This window comes from Amblyraja radiata, chromosome 4 (assembly GCF_010909765.2).
Source record: "Amblyraja radiata isolate CabotCenter1 chromosome 4, sAmbRad1.1.pri, whole genome shotgun sequence".
Lineage (NCBI taxonomy): Eukaryota > Metazoa > Chordata > Chondrichthyes > Rajiformes > Rajidae > Amblyraja > Amblyraja radiata.
Genome location: NC_045959.1, coordinates 77,173,001 through 77,187,559, shown reverse-complemented (window position 1 = coordinate 77,187,559; position 14,559 = coordinate 77,173,001). Strand labels below are relative to the sequence as shown.

The following is a 14,559-nucleotide window of genomic DNA, read 5'->3' as shown; positions in this document are numbered from 1 at the left end:
CTAACACAACAGCAAAAAAATTACAAAAACTGCCAAATATTTAATGTTGCGATTAAAGTTCTAACATTCAAGTCCAATGATATTTGTGTAACGGTAAAATATTAATGAAACGGGTCACAACGTTAAAATAAGTATTTAGCATTATATAAAATTACAATTAGATTGTGGCAATACAACTAACGTATTTTAATTAGAACAAAGCCACTGAAAATCAAATTCAGTTAAGTCCATACTGCAAATCAGCATTAGAAACAGTAATAAACAAGAGGAGCCCATTGCGCCTACTTAAAAAAGGTTCAATGATATCCAAAGCTAACCAAATCTCAAAGAACAAAGGCATTGGATTAAGTAGTTATTTATGCTTAACAGATGCACAAGTAACTCATTGTTTGGAAAACAAATAACAAAAATGTACAGTATATCATAAATGGATTTGAGTTTTCAACCAATTATGAGAGGGCATTTTTCTTTCTTAGGGGTGTTCATTTCTTAAAACAACCCACCAAATTATGCTCTGAACATTCAAGTGAAAGTACTAGATGTCAGGAAAATACTCACTACAGCAGATTGCACTTGTGCAATGTGGTTTTTGCAGGCACCACTAATGCTTAATTTTATTTTTGCATCAAGACGATCAATGAATGTTGTTTAAAATACAAAGATTAAACATTTTCAAAGCATATTCAACAATTTTTTTTAAACGGCAATGTTCCTCATAAAGTTTTAGGCAACAATAACTCCCAAACATTCAAGAACATTGCAGTATTCCAAGAACTAAAATTGACATTTTGTCGTCCAAATAAAGCCAAGAGAAGCTGCCCATTCTAGTTATTCCTCCCACAGTATTGGAAAAATAAAATAAGAAGCTTCTCAATACTTTAAGTCCTAACAAGAAGCCAAAGAGGTTACTCTGAAGACAATTTTATAAAACTAGCAGAGAGAAGGTATAACAAATTAATTTGATAGGAAGTTTCAGGCAAGGTAAAACAGAGCTGGTAACTGAATAAGCTATTAAATGACGACATAAAAAGATCATTATTTGAAAGCAGGTAAAGGAGCGAACAAGTTCTCTTTATGGCATAAAAGTGCTAAATGCCATGAAACGCAAGATTAGAAGAGACCAATTGCTAAGTATGGAATGTAGCACAAAAAATCCACCACGAGGTGCAGTGCCCTCCATAATATTTGGGACAAAGACCCGTCATTTATTTATTTGCCTCCATAATGTTTGGGACAAAGCCATCATTTATTTATTTGCCTCTGTACTCCACAATTTGAGATTTGTAATATAAAAAAATGATCTTCATTGACGATAAAACTGCTGATGGTAGTAGCATAATGAATTCTGAAGTGTATAGACACATCCGATCTGCTCAAGTTCAAACAAATGCCTCAAAACTCATTGGCCGGCGGTTCATTCTACTGAAGAGACAATGATCCCAAACATACTGCTAAAGCAACAAAGGAATTTTTCAAAGCTAAAATATGGTAAATTCATGAGTGGCCGTCAATCACCCGATCTGAACACAATTGAGCATGCCTTTTATATGCTGAAGAGAAAACTGAAGGTGACTAGCCCCCAAAACAAGCATAAGCGATAGATGGCTGCAATACAGGCCTGGCAGAGCATCACCAGAGAAGACACCCAGCAACTGGTGATGTCCATGAATCACAGACTCCAAGCAGTCATTGCATGCAAAGGATATGCAACAAAATACTAAACATGCCTACTTTCATAGAAACATAGAACATAGAAATTAGGTGCAGGAGTAGGCCATTCGGCCCTTCGAGCCTGCACCGCCATTCAATATGATCATGGCTGATCATCCAACTCAGTATCCCGTACCTGCCTTCTCTCCATACCCTCTGATCCCCTTAGCCACAAGGGCCACATCTAACTCCCTCTTAAATTTAGCCAATGAACTGGCCTCAACTACCCTCTGTGGCAGAGAGTTCCAGAGATTCACCACTCTCTGTGTGAAAAAAGTTTTTCTCATCTCGGTTTTAAAGGATTTCCCCCTTATCCTTAAGCTGTGACCTCTTGTCCTGGACTTCCCCAACATCAGGAACAATCTTCCTGCATCTAGCCTGTCCAACCCCTTAAGAATTTTGTAAGTTTCTATAAGATCCCCTCTCAATCTCCTAAATTCTAGAGAGTATAAACCAAGTCTATCCAGTCTTTCTTCATAAGACAGTCCTGACATCCCAGGAATCAGTCTGGTGAACCTTCTCTGCACTCCCTCTATGGCAATAATGTCCTTCCTCAGATTTGGAGACCAAAACTGTACGCAATACTCCAGGTGTGGTCTCACCAAGACCCTGTACAACTGCAGTAGAACCTCCCTGCTCCTATACTCAAATCCTTTTGCTATGAAAGCTAACATACCATTCGCTTTCTTCACTGCCTGCTGCACCTGCATGCCTACTTTCAATGACTGGTGTACCATGACACCCAGGTCTCGCTGCATCTCCCCTTTTCCTATTCGGCCACCATTTAGATAATAGTCTGCTTTACTGTTTTTGCCACCAAAATGGATAACCTCACATTTATCCACATTATACTGCATCTGCCAAACATTTGCCCACTCACCCAGCCTATCCAAGTCACCTTGCAGTCTCCTAGCATCCTCCTCACAGCTAACACTGTCCCCCAGCTTAGTGTCATCCGCAAACTTGGAGATATTGCCTTCAATTCCATTGCTCATCCAGATCATTAATATATATTGTAAATAGCTGGGGTCCCAGCACTGAGCCTTGCGGTACCCCACTAGTCACTGCCCGCCATTGTGAAAAGGACCCGTTTACTACTCTTTGCTTCCTGTTTGCCAGCCAGTTCTCTATCCACATCAATACTGAACCCCCAATGCCGTGTGTTTTAAGTTTGTATACTAATCTCTTATGTGGGACCTTGTCGAAAGCCTTCTGGAAGTCTAGATAAACCACATCCACTGGTTCTCCCCTATCCAAGCTACTAGTTACATCCTCGAAAAATTCTATAAGATTCGTCAGACATGATTTACCTTTCGTAAATCCATGCTGACTTTGTCCAATGATTTCACCACTTTCCAAATGTGCTGCTATCCCATCTTTAATAACTGACTCTAGCAGTTTCCCCACTACCGATGTTAGACTAACTGGTCTGTAATTCCCTGTTTTCATTTACATGGCATTGCTGTGTCCCAAACATTATGGTGCCCTGAAATGGGGGGGGGAACGATGTATAAACACTGCTGTAATTTCTTCATGGTGAAACCAAAATGTATAAAAATGGCCTTTATTAAAATCTGACAATTTGCACTTTAAACACATGTGATTTCTTTCTATTACAAATCTCAAATTGTGGAGCACGGAGGCAAATAAACAAACGATGGGTCTTTGTCCTAAACATTACGGAGGGCACTGTAAGTTCTGCACAGATTGCACCTTCTTATTCAGCCAAACTCCTCCTGTTGACAGTTCACTCGACACCAAGGCAATAAGCCTTAGACTATTGCAAGTTAGTAAAAAAGATACAAATACAACCCTTGAGGTATCTTGAGTAATAATGTGATTCTTATGCTGCATCATGTGTTAGATGAAGAAGCTGCAGATTGAAACAACCAATTTGTTAAAGAGATAGGGCAAATTAAAATGAGAATGACTGGGCATGGGAAAAATAATGTCATTGATGACATTGACAAATGGAACATTGGTAATATAGGTGATACAAACCCAAACAGCTGGAATAGGTGGGATAATCTAACAGAAGGTCATTGAACCCTACTCATGGGTTATGATGCTCAGAAATGTTTCAAAGGACAGGGAATATTGGAATGGGAGTAATTATCAATCTATTTCTGGGGAAAATAAGCACCAAAGATACCTACAAGAATAATGAAATTGAAGTACAACCAGAAACCGAGATGGGAAAGAAATTAAGGGAACAAATAACAGGCTCCGTAGCAAAATAGAAATAAATTTCAGAATTGGTTGAGCAAGGGATAATTGCCAGGAAAGCTAAAAACGAAGTTCAGTTAAGAGGATTCAACAGTCAATTAGTAAAACATCTATTATGAACTACAATTTTAAGCCTTAAAAGGCTAGCTTTACTTCTGGCCATAAAAGAGACAGGAGCAATGAGACAATTGCATGAATACAAAATACAGACCAAGAATATTGTTGAATACTGTTGCAGGTGAAGCCAACTTCCTTATTGTCTGTCCTAATTAATGGAGCATTGGATTCCAGGCAGAAATAAATATTCTCCATTTCAACAAAATATTAACGTAGAGTTTCTTTAATCGTTCTTAAACACATGAATGCCAACAGCATGGGAAAAGAAAATCTCAAGCAGCAAAGTTTGAAATTGTGTTAATTGATTATAAATTCCATGCCGTTACATCCATGGAAATGTTGGTAAGCTACTATACTTTATCAGCAAGGAGCATATTTTGGTCACTCAAAACCATCGTAATTAATTAGAACACTCACCTGTTGGGCAGACACTTGCTGCGAAGCGGCCTTGGGTGATGAATGCTGTGACTGTGCCCATGGCTGATGCTGATGAGGTGAAGGAGAAGTTTGATGATGCACCGTTGGATGCTGTTTCACAGGTGGACAAGTTGGCAACTGAGGCTGAAAAGGCTGATTTGGGTGCTGTTGGCCAGACATAATGCGTTCTTGCATCACTTGATCTGCAGGATTCCCACTGGGTCCCAGTGCGCCGACTGGTCTTGGAAGACTCCCAATATCCCTTGGCACAGAAGGGTTCATGTACTGTGGTGTCTGCATGCTTCTGGGACCCATGCTCCTCTGTCCAAGTCCCATGGTACCTGGGGATTGATGTGGCTGTTGCGGCAGGGGCATGTTTGGATAGCTTCCAACTTCAAGCTGCATTCCAGCACTGCCTGGCCTAACCTGGGGTGGAGGGGTACCTGCTGGGTTATTTATAGCTTTCATGGGTGACATGGGAGATGGAGAAGCATATGTTCCCTGAGACTGCGTTGGGTGCATAGTTTGTGCATTAATTTGGTTAAGTGGACCACTTGGATGTATAGGCTGCTGGTGCATTAATCCTTGGCTAGTTCCAGCTGGGAATCCCACAGTATTTGGATAGCGGGGTATTGCCTGATTCACAGATGGGTTATTATTAAGGCCTAGGTTTTGATTGATCCCTGTATTACTGTTAACTAATCCCTGATTAATGTTACTATAAGGATATTGTGAATACTGCCCTGAGCTACTTACAGACTGTGAAGGTACTGCCTGGCTACGTGAAGTAAAATTTAAGTTTTGCTGCCTGCTACTGGCTTGCTGAGAAGGACTGGGGGAGAATCTAGGACTGTGAGCAATGGAATCTCCATGGAGAGTATTAGGCAGAGGGGGGTGGGGATGGTATTGCTGTGATGGAGTGTGACGTAAAGAAGGGCCCATGTTGGGGGTTTGCTGTGGCATGCGGGATAAGTGACCTGGCCCTGAAGTACCCATGAAAGGATTTCCCTGACTGAGGGCCTCTTGTGCCTGAGTGAATTGGTTCACCCGCTGCTGTTGAGACTGGTTGTGCTGTTGCAAAGAGTAATCACTACGTGTCAGGTAATTCCCCATCTGTTGCATATGCTGAGCATGCCCCTGAGGTGGTGGCTGTTGTTGCTGCTGTTGCTGGAAGGCAGGTCGGGTCTGGTCTGGCACCTGGACTGCACGTGGTCCCCACATGGAGCTGCTGTCCACAAACTGCTGTCCACATCTTTCATTCTGCATAGCTGGGTATACACCCATCTGAGCTCCACTGTGAGGGACCGGTGGAACTGAGGGATTATGGTATTGTGAATGAGGCGATGCCATGCCATTCCCAGGAGTATTACCAATCATTCGGTTAGGCTGATCTACCAGATGAATTTTCTGTTGTTCAAACGGACCAAAATGATCATAATGAGTCAGCTTAGTTTGCGTCTGAGTAGGTGGGGGGTGATGGAGGGGAGACTGCATGGAGCCAAATCCTTGATCCATGGGTAGTTGTTGCCCAAGGGCATTCACTGGATTCTCTGAAAAACCACATTCGCCCAGACCTTCAAGCCCTTCACTGAAAATGTTCCCATCATCACCAAACAAACTCAGCATACCAGGATCTGCCATCTTCCTTGAGTCAGTAGCTCTCCTACTGGCAAAAAAAGTGTACTATTCTCTGTTTCACCTCACTCGCTTCCCTTCGAGGTGTAAGTCTTGAAATCCTTAAATCCTATGTCTAATCTCCTGCATGTCACTCCATATTTCCTTAATTCTTTTGGGCAATTCAGTGTCAGGCAAAGTCTGGATAGAGGTCCTAGGGAGAAAATGAAAATAAAATAAAATTGGGGACAAATGGAATGAATAACGTGATACAAACATAGACAATCATTAAGGCAGCGTTTAAAATGATCCTTTCCTCAGTATGGCCCGACATAAAGCAGCACTAAAAATGGAAAACTTTCTAAAATGATAACTAGAGTACCAAGCAGCTTTCATTCTTTTGCTTACAAACTCCCAGGCTCATACTACACAATATATTATTCAAAACCAATGAAAACTCTAACCTGGCCCATTAATTAATTCTTCATTATACTCTGTTCTACATTCTTGGTTGCAAAACAACAAAAGAACAGAAATTGCAGCAACAGCAGCTGCCACCACACCAGGCAAGCAGCTGTATGAATACAGCAGAGGCCTCCATCTGCTACAGTAATGCCTACAAAATGTCCCAACCTCTTCCAGTGTCTTTAACCTTATCGTCCCCAAGAGCAACATGTTCAGATATTCAAGCAGAACTATAGGTGATAACATTCAATTTCTCTACAGTAATACGCTTTTGATAAATGTTTAAAGAATATATGCCATACGTATAAAAACAGGGACAGCATTTATCCATAATCCACACCAAGTTTAGAATGCTAACCATACCAAAATATTTATCTAAATCAATCCTTGGTTAAATTCTTATACTTAGTTGTAATTGAGTTTATTTAAACACAACTGCTGCTAACACCACAAATAGATTTAGCATATTTCATTTGTAGACATTTGACAGGAATACCTGAAGTTATACAAGTATAAGGAACAAGCAATTTTGCCTTTCCATACAGACAATTTAATAACTATTCAATACAATGCATTTACAAATTCCAGGCCATATTTTTGAAGTGATCCTGACAAAGGAAGCACAGCCACAGGGTTCATCACTCACCTCGAGGCAAACAGATTACCAGTGATGTAACAAGCTCCATTTGTGACTAAGTGCAAGCGTACTCCATCTGGAGTCTCTAGCCGATTATTCTTTAACTACTACTTTACCATTCAGATGAATGCAAACAGGATGTAAACAGGTTAAATTAGTGAATGCTAACATCCATGGAGTCAGAACTATAACTGACCACGCTGAACTAGCAAGAATTGAAAACAGTGTTCGAATTACTCTTAGTTGTGTTTTAACAAAACATTCACAGCCTCATAGCCTTCAATGGATCTCAAATAAACAATTTCTTGAGCAGAACCAAATATTTATTCTACACTTCACTAATTATTATCACCCCGCCCCCCCCCCCCCCCCCCCCCTTAAAAAAAAAAATCCAGAATGGGGTTGAATAACACACTGGTTTTCTACTTTACCAATAGTTTGAACAAATAGCAATCTTTCAATTTGACACTGTACATTGCTCAACATCATTTCAGAATATTCTGGTCCTCTGACATTCACAAGTACAATTACACAGCATGAAACAAAACAGCTTCAGAACCATCTGCCCCTACTGACCCATTTCTTTATATTCAAGTGCAATTATCCTTAATCACATACTGAAGGGGAATGCCGACGCATAAAAAAAAATGAGCACAAATCTGGAAAATACACATTTTTGGAACACTCCTATTAAAAGGGGAAGAATTAACTAAAAAACAAAAAGTCTTTTAACTTATTATTTAGCCACCAACCTAATTACAATGAATTTTAATATGTCAGTGCAATACATGAAGTGGATAGAGGGAAGGGTGGAAGAGGCAATTTAACTACCAATATTCTAGTGACAGCACTAACCAAGTGATCTCTAGGCAATTATATTTGCTTAAACCAGAGACTACATTTCTAGGGCACCAAGGGGTGGATCCCAACATCTACAGGCTGAGGCACAGGGGAAATATCCACAATTGACAATTAATATTTTTTCCAAGTTTGTGCAACAGATAAACCAATCCTTTCAGTGCACCAACAGGATGTTTCAAGGAGTTTTAATTTATGCGAAAGGGCCATTCCACTATCTCATGGGGCCAAACTCAAATAAGCTTCCCTTAAACTCATCAACACATTCCACTTTATTTCCTCTCAAAGTGCCAACTGCAGTTGAAAATAAATTATCTGCTTACTTTCCCGAAGAATACAGCTTACGTGACAGAGCGTTACACTTATCCGCCACGAATAAATGGCAGTACAAAGACCAGCTGAGTGCCAAATGACACAGGTGGACAAAGGTCATCACAATAAACTGGCTTTGCATTCGCCTGGCTTATGAGCATATGGCAGCCTCTTTCTGGCCAGTTATGTTGCAACAGATCAAAAAACAAGTATAATCTATCTATCTCTATATTACTAAAACTCTCATCTTGTCTCTAGTCTCTAGATTACTAAAACTCTCATCTTGTTTGTTTGACCGCTTACATAGAAACATAGAAATTAGGTGCAGGAGTAGGCCATTCGGCCCTTCGAGCCTGCACCGCCATTCAATATGATCATGGCTGATCATCCAACTCAGTATCCCGTACCTGCCTTCTCTCCATACCCTCTGATCCCCTTAGCCATAAGGGCCACATCTAACTCCCTCTTAAATATAGCCAATGAACTGGCCTCGACTACCCTCTGTGGCAGGGAGTTCCAGAGATTCACCACTCTGTGTGAAAAAAGTTCTTCTCATCTCGGTTTTAAAGGATTTCCCCCTTATCCTTAAGCTGTGACCCCTTGTCCTGGACTTCCCCAACATCGGGAGCAATCTTCCTGCATCTAGCCTGTCCAACCTCTTAAGAATTTTGTAAGTTTCTATAAGATCCCCTCTCAATCTCCTAAATTCTAGAGAGTATAAACCAAGTCTATCCAGTCTTTCTTCATAAGACAGTCCAGACATCCCAGGAATCAGTCTGGTGAACCTTCTCTGCACTCCCTCTATGGCAATAATGTCCTTCCTCAGATTTGGAGACCAAAACTGTACGCAATACTCCAGGTGTGGTCTCACCAAGACCCTGTACAACTGCAGTAGAACCTCCTTGCTCCTATACTCAAATCCTTTTGCTATGAAAGCTAACATACCATTCGCTTTCTTCACTGCCTGCTGCACCTGCATGCCCACTTTCAATGACTGGTGTACCATGACACCCAGGTCTCGCTGCATCTCCCCTTTTCCTAGTCGGCCGCCATTTAGATAATAGTCTGCTTTCCTGTTTTTGCCACCAAAATGGATAACCTCACATTTATCCACATTATACTGCATCTGCCAAACATTTGCCCACTCACCCATCCTATCCAAGTCACCTTGCAGTCTCCTAGCATCCTCCTCACAGCTAACACTGCCCCCCAGCTTAGTGTCATCCGCAAACTTGGAGATATTGCCTTCAATTCCCTCATCCAGATCATTAATATATATTGTAAATAGCTGGGGTCCCAGCACTGAGCCTTGCGGTACCCCACTAGTCACTGCCTGCCATTGTGAAAAGGACCCGTTTACTCCTACTCTTTGCTTCCTGTTTGCCAGCCAGTTCTCTATCCACATCAATACTGAACCCCCAATGCCGTGTGCTTTAAGTTTGTAAACTAATCTCTTATGTGGGACCTTGTCGAAAGCCTTCTGGAAGTCCAGATACACCACATCCACTGGTTCCCCCCTATCCACGCTACTAGTTACATCCTCGAAGAATTCTATAAGATTCGTCAGACATGATTTACCTTTTGTAAATCCATGCTGACTTTGTCCAATGATTTCACCACTTTCCAAATGTGCTGCTATCCCATCTTTAATAACTGACTCTAGCAGTTTCCCCACTACCGATGTTAGACTAACTGGTCTGTAATTCCCCGTTTTCTCTCTCCCTCCCTTCTTAAAAAGTGGGGTTACGTTTGCTACCCGCCAATCCTCAGGAACTACTCCAGAATCTAAAGAGTTTTGAAAGATTATTACTAATGCATCCACTATTTCTGGAGCTACTTCCTTAAGTACTCTGGGATGCAGCCTATCTGGCCCTGGGGATTTATCGGCCTTTAATCCATTTAATTTACCCAACACCACTTCCCGGCTAACCTGGATTTCACTCAATTCCTCCAACTCCTTTGACCCGCGGTCCCCTGCTATTTCCGGCAGATTATTTATGTCTTCCTTAGTGAAGACGGAACCAAAGTAGTTATTCAATTGGTCCGCCATATCCTTGTTCCCCATGATCAACTCACCTGTTTCTGACTGCAAGGGGCCTACATTTGTTTTAACTAATCTCTTTCTTTTCACATATCTATAAAAACTTTTGCAGTCAGTTTTTATGTTCCCTGCCAGTTTTCTTTCATAATCTATTTTTCCTTTCCTAATTAAGCCCTTTGTCCTCCTCTGCTGGTCTCTGAATTTCTCCCAGTTCTCCGGTATGCTGCTTTTTCTGGCTAATTTGTACGCATCATCCTTCGCTTTGATACTATCCCTGATTTCCCTTGTTATCCACGGATGCACTACCTTCCCTGATTTATTCCTTTGCCAAACTGGGATGAACAATTTTTGTAGTTCATCCAGGGAAAGGGGAAAGCTTGTTTGCCTTGTGTGTATTAGCGCAAAAACGGTACACGATAGCGCTACAACTTTTGGCCCACCTTACTCACCTTTATCCTGTGATGTAAATTAACCAAGTTTCATTCAGATTAATGGCATATTTTACATTATTGACGTATAAAATTAAAAAAATAAAATAAAACAGTGCCCCGACTTTACTTGACAGGCGTGACAAAAGACACCCCACGCGTCCTCAGCGCTGCCTTTGCACAATTTCAGACCGCCATCATTTTTCCCCGTCATAACGGCGGCCCGACTGCTCCAGGGGCGAGTTTCCTTCCATCCGGGCCATGGGCTGGGGTTGGAGCTGGTGAGGGACCGGGGGCGGGGAGAGACCGCGCCGGGTACCCTCGGCCTCTTCCCTCCCCCTCCCCCCCCCCCCAGCCGGCTCCAGGGCGCTCACGCCTCTTTCCCCTTCCCCCCGCCAAAACAACAGCCCCGCCTCAAGCCCTCCCCCTTTACCGGCTCCAGGACGCTCACAACATCCCCATCCGACAAGCCCAACCCCTACCCCAGCTCCAGCTTACTCCCCCCCCCCCCCCCCGACAGCCCCCCCACCTCAAGTAGGGGAAAGGAAAGTAAGGGAGAGGTGATGGAGGGAGTGGGGGAGGGGATGAGGACAGGGGAAAGAAGAGGGGAGGGAGTTCTGGGGGTTGAGTGGGAATGGAGGATAGGGATAGGAATAAGGATGGCGAGGTGCAGTTGGAGGAGGGTTGCCGTGATGACGAGGCGCAGTTGGGGGACTCATGGCACAATGGGGATTATTGGCGTCACAACGGGAACCCATCAACCGCACAGTTGGGGGCTCTGGGTGAATGGTGGAATATTGCGTTGGGGAACAGGACCCAACGGGTCCCATTTGATCTTATATCTCCTCGAAAACACGACACGCTAACGGTGAAATATTTACATGTTCTGATAGAGATTTACCCCGTGATGTCAAAATTCGCCTTACCTGAAAATGTCATGCATTATTTCTCGAGCTATTTATGAAAATATTCACAAATCTCAAATAACATAAAAAATAAATGAGATGGTCTCGCTGTTGACGTCACAATGGATCTGACTGCCTGCCTCAGCTCGCACTACGAGTGACGTCACCTCTGTTCTGTCTTCTGTACTTCTTGGCTTAATTATCACTTCTTGAAATTTGTCACTTAGCGTTTTTAAACTGCTGCTCAGGTCGTGTTGTGCGCTCCGCTGGGCTCCTTGAAGTTCTAGGACATGGCGGCAGTCATTATCGGCACACGGGCGCGGGCCAGCGCGGTGGGAAGGTGACCTGCGATTCCTCCGTCGATCGAAGGGACTCGGGGAATCGTGACTCCTTTTCCTCGCTGGTGATCCCGATCCCACCTGGCGATCTCTGGATGTCACAGGGTACGACCTCCTCTCCGTCTCCCCGGCCCGATCGTCTGTCACGCGGGTGGGTGGGCTTCCCCTCGCGAAAGCCACGATCGGCCGGCCCTCCGCTGCTTATGACCGTCCTTAGATCGCTCCAGGCCTCGCTCGAGTCCACGCCAGCCGCAGCCTCGCTCGGGCCTGGCATCTGGTGGGGAGGTTGCTGCTCTACGACCTATGTAGGTGCTGCTTCTACCCCCTCGCGCTCCCACTCCCTCCCTCACGGCCCCCCCCCCCCCCCCCCGCTGCCTCTCTAGGGAGTGGTGAATATTGGGACCTATGGGGGAATGGTGTTCGGGAACCAGCCCTCCCCTTTGACGTGTGAAGCGTGTGTGTGTGTGTGAAGCGCCCCCCCCCCACCCCGCAACTGCGCGTTGCGAGGACTTGGTCTAGTATATTACTAAAAATCTCATCTTGTTTGCGTTTCTATGTGCGTGTATCCGTGCATGATCATGGAACTACGCCAAAACAGTACAAGATAGCACTACAATGTTTGCACCACCTTACTCACAATTGTCCTGTGGTGTCTCAAGTTTCATTCAGATTGATGTTATATTATACAAGTTATTCACATTTTTTAATTTACAAAATCCCAATTTGAGAAAGATTTCTTCCCTGTGCACTGGCACTTACAATTATGACTTCACAATGGGATTGTAGCCATCATCGCTACAATGTTGCTATCCCAGGACACCGAGTCCTGCCAGCCCTAGCAAGCATTTTAAAAAAAAGTTTAAAATGAGAGAGGGTGAATAAAGGGAAACGAGTTGCCCCTGCGCAGTTGGGTGCTATGGGTGAATGGTGGAATATTGCATTGGGGGAAAAAGGGTTGCATTGGGGGACCAGGTCTCCCGTGTGACTGGGACCCAATGGGTCCCACTTGGTCTGGTCTACCTTAAAACTCAACTGGATACTGGGATGCCTTTTTGACCGTTAATTGTATATAAAATGCAGCGATTACATTGTGGAATTTACACAACTACATTCTCTTCATCATCCCCAAGTCCCCTCTTATTACTGAACTAATCCTGGGCCTCAGCTTCTATCACAAGGTAAAGCATTCAACAAGTTCAGACAATGGAGCTTTCTTGGAAATCTCAATCCTTCCCATTTTCTGCCTGATACCTACCAGAAATATTCAAGTACTAAAACGTATGTAGCCTTGGCTCACAACATTAAAACTCACTCACCCACTTCAAGAAATGTCATAAATATCATTTAATGTTGTCCTTGAACCAACCCAATAAAAACAAATGGAAACTACACAGCCCATTAATAGACAAAAATATCAGTACCCGTAACAAACGGTAGTCAACATTCATGTCGCCGAGTAGAAATCTTTTTTTTTCTTAAATCATACATTGAAAACTTACTTTCAATGTCATCAACAGTTTCATATGAAAAGTATATTCTAGAAGCTTCAAGCTTAAAATATTGTAAATGTCAAATTCATATAAATCTATCAAACAAGACTATGACAAATCACATGATACCCAATGTTCATATTACAAACTATTACATGAATATATACTCACGTAGAATGCTTTTTTAAACATTTCCAAAATGAGCTGTGTAAATCTTGTGCCGAAGGAACTCAGTAGGTCAGGCAACTGATGCTATCTGACCCACTGAATTCCTCCAGAACTTTGTGTATTGCTCAAGACTAGCATCTGCAGTTCATGTATCACCTTGTCAAAATTTGTGGGAAAATAAGCCAACAAACAGTATGCAATTTCAGGAACCAAGACGGAACAATGTTAAGTTACCACAATGATGCATTTGGCTTAAATTCTGCAGAAAATAGAATATTTACATTTGACATTTGCCAGTCTGATCAACCTTTTTTGTTCACACACTCAAATCAAGTCAGCGAATAGGTTAACAGATGAACATTTTTAAACTCAAATTAAATATTTTCAGTGCAATGATTCATCACAATTGAAATGCAAACAATTAAAAAAAATCTGGATCTATTTCTTAAAACTGAAAAAAAAAAAATGCATACATTTTTAATTGAATACCAAATTCCCCCCCAAAAAGGTGGGGAGTTCTTTTGCAAGTACAGCTAAATATGAAAAGCCAACATCAATTTATTAACTGATGACCGAAGCCTAGAACTTCAAATTCATTATTTCTTCTCATTTAATGTCACGTTCTTCTTTTCTGAGTGTAGATATAAAGCCTGGAAATGGGCTCTTTGACCCACCGAGTACACGCCAATCATCAATCACCTGTATCTAGTTCTACATTATTCAATTTTCGCATCCTACACATCAGGGGAAATTTACAGGTCAATTTCCCTACAAACCCCCTCTCTTCATACTGATATGGCCTTATGCCATTCAGCATCCAGGCAAAGCAATGT

General features: G+C 42.5%; 1 protein-coding gene across 6 annotated transcripts in view; it reads right to left on the bottom strand.

Moving 5' to 3' along the window:
• chd7 (chromodomain helicase DNA binding protein 7) overlaps nucleotides 1–14,559 on the bottom strand; it is a 230,020-nt gene that overhangs the window by 191,450 nt on the left and 24,011 nt on the right. For 5 of the 6 annotated variants that reach the window (XM_033019780.1, XM_033019784.1, XM_033019782.1 and 2 more), the window contains exon 2: nucleotides 4,471–6,298. The exons of the other annotated variant lie outside the window; for it this stretch is intronic. In XM_033019780.1, the coding sequence (XP_032875671.1) occupies nucleotides 4,471–6,111 (1,641 nt within the window). In that variant the 5' untranslated portion in view covers nucleotides 6,112–6,298. The remainder of the gene's footprint in view (nucleotides 1–4,470; nucleotides 6,299–14,559) is intronic. 6 annotated transcript variants of the gene reach the window in all.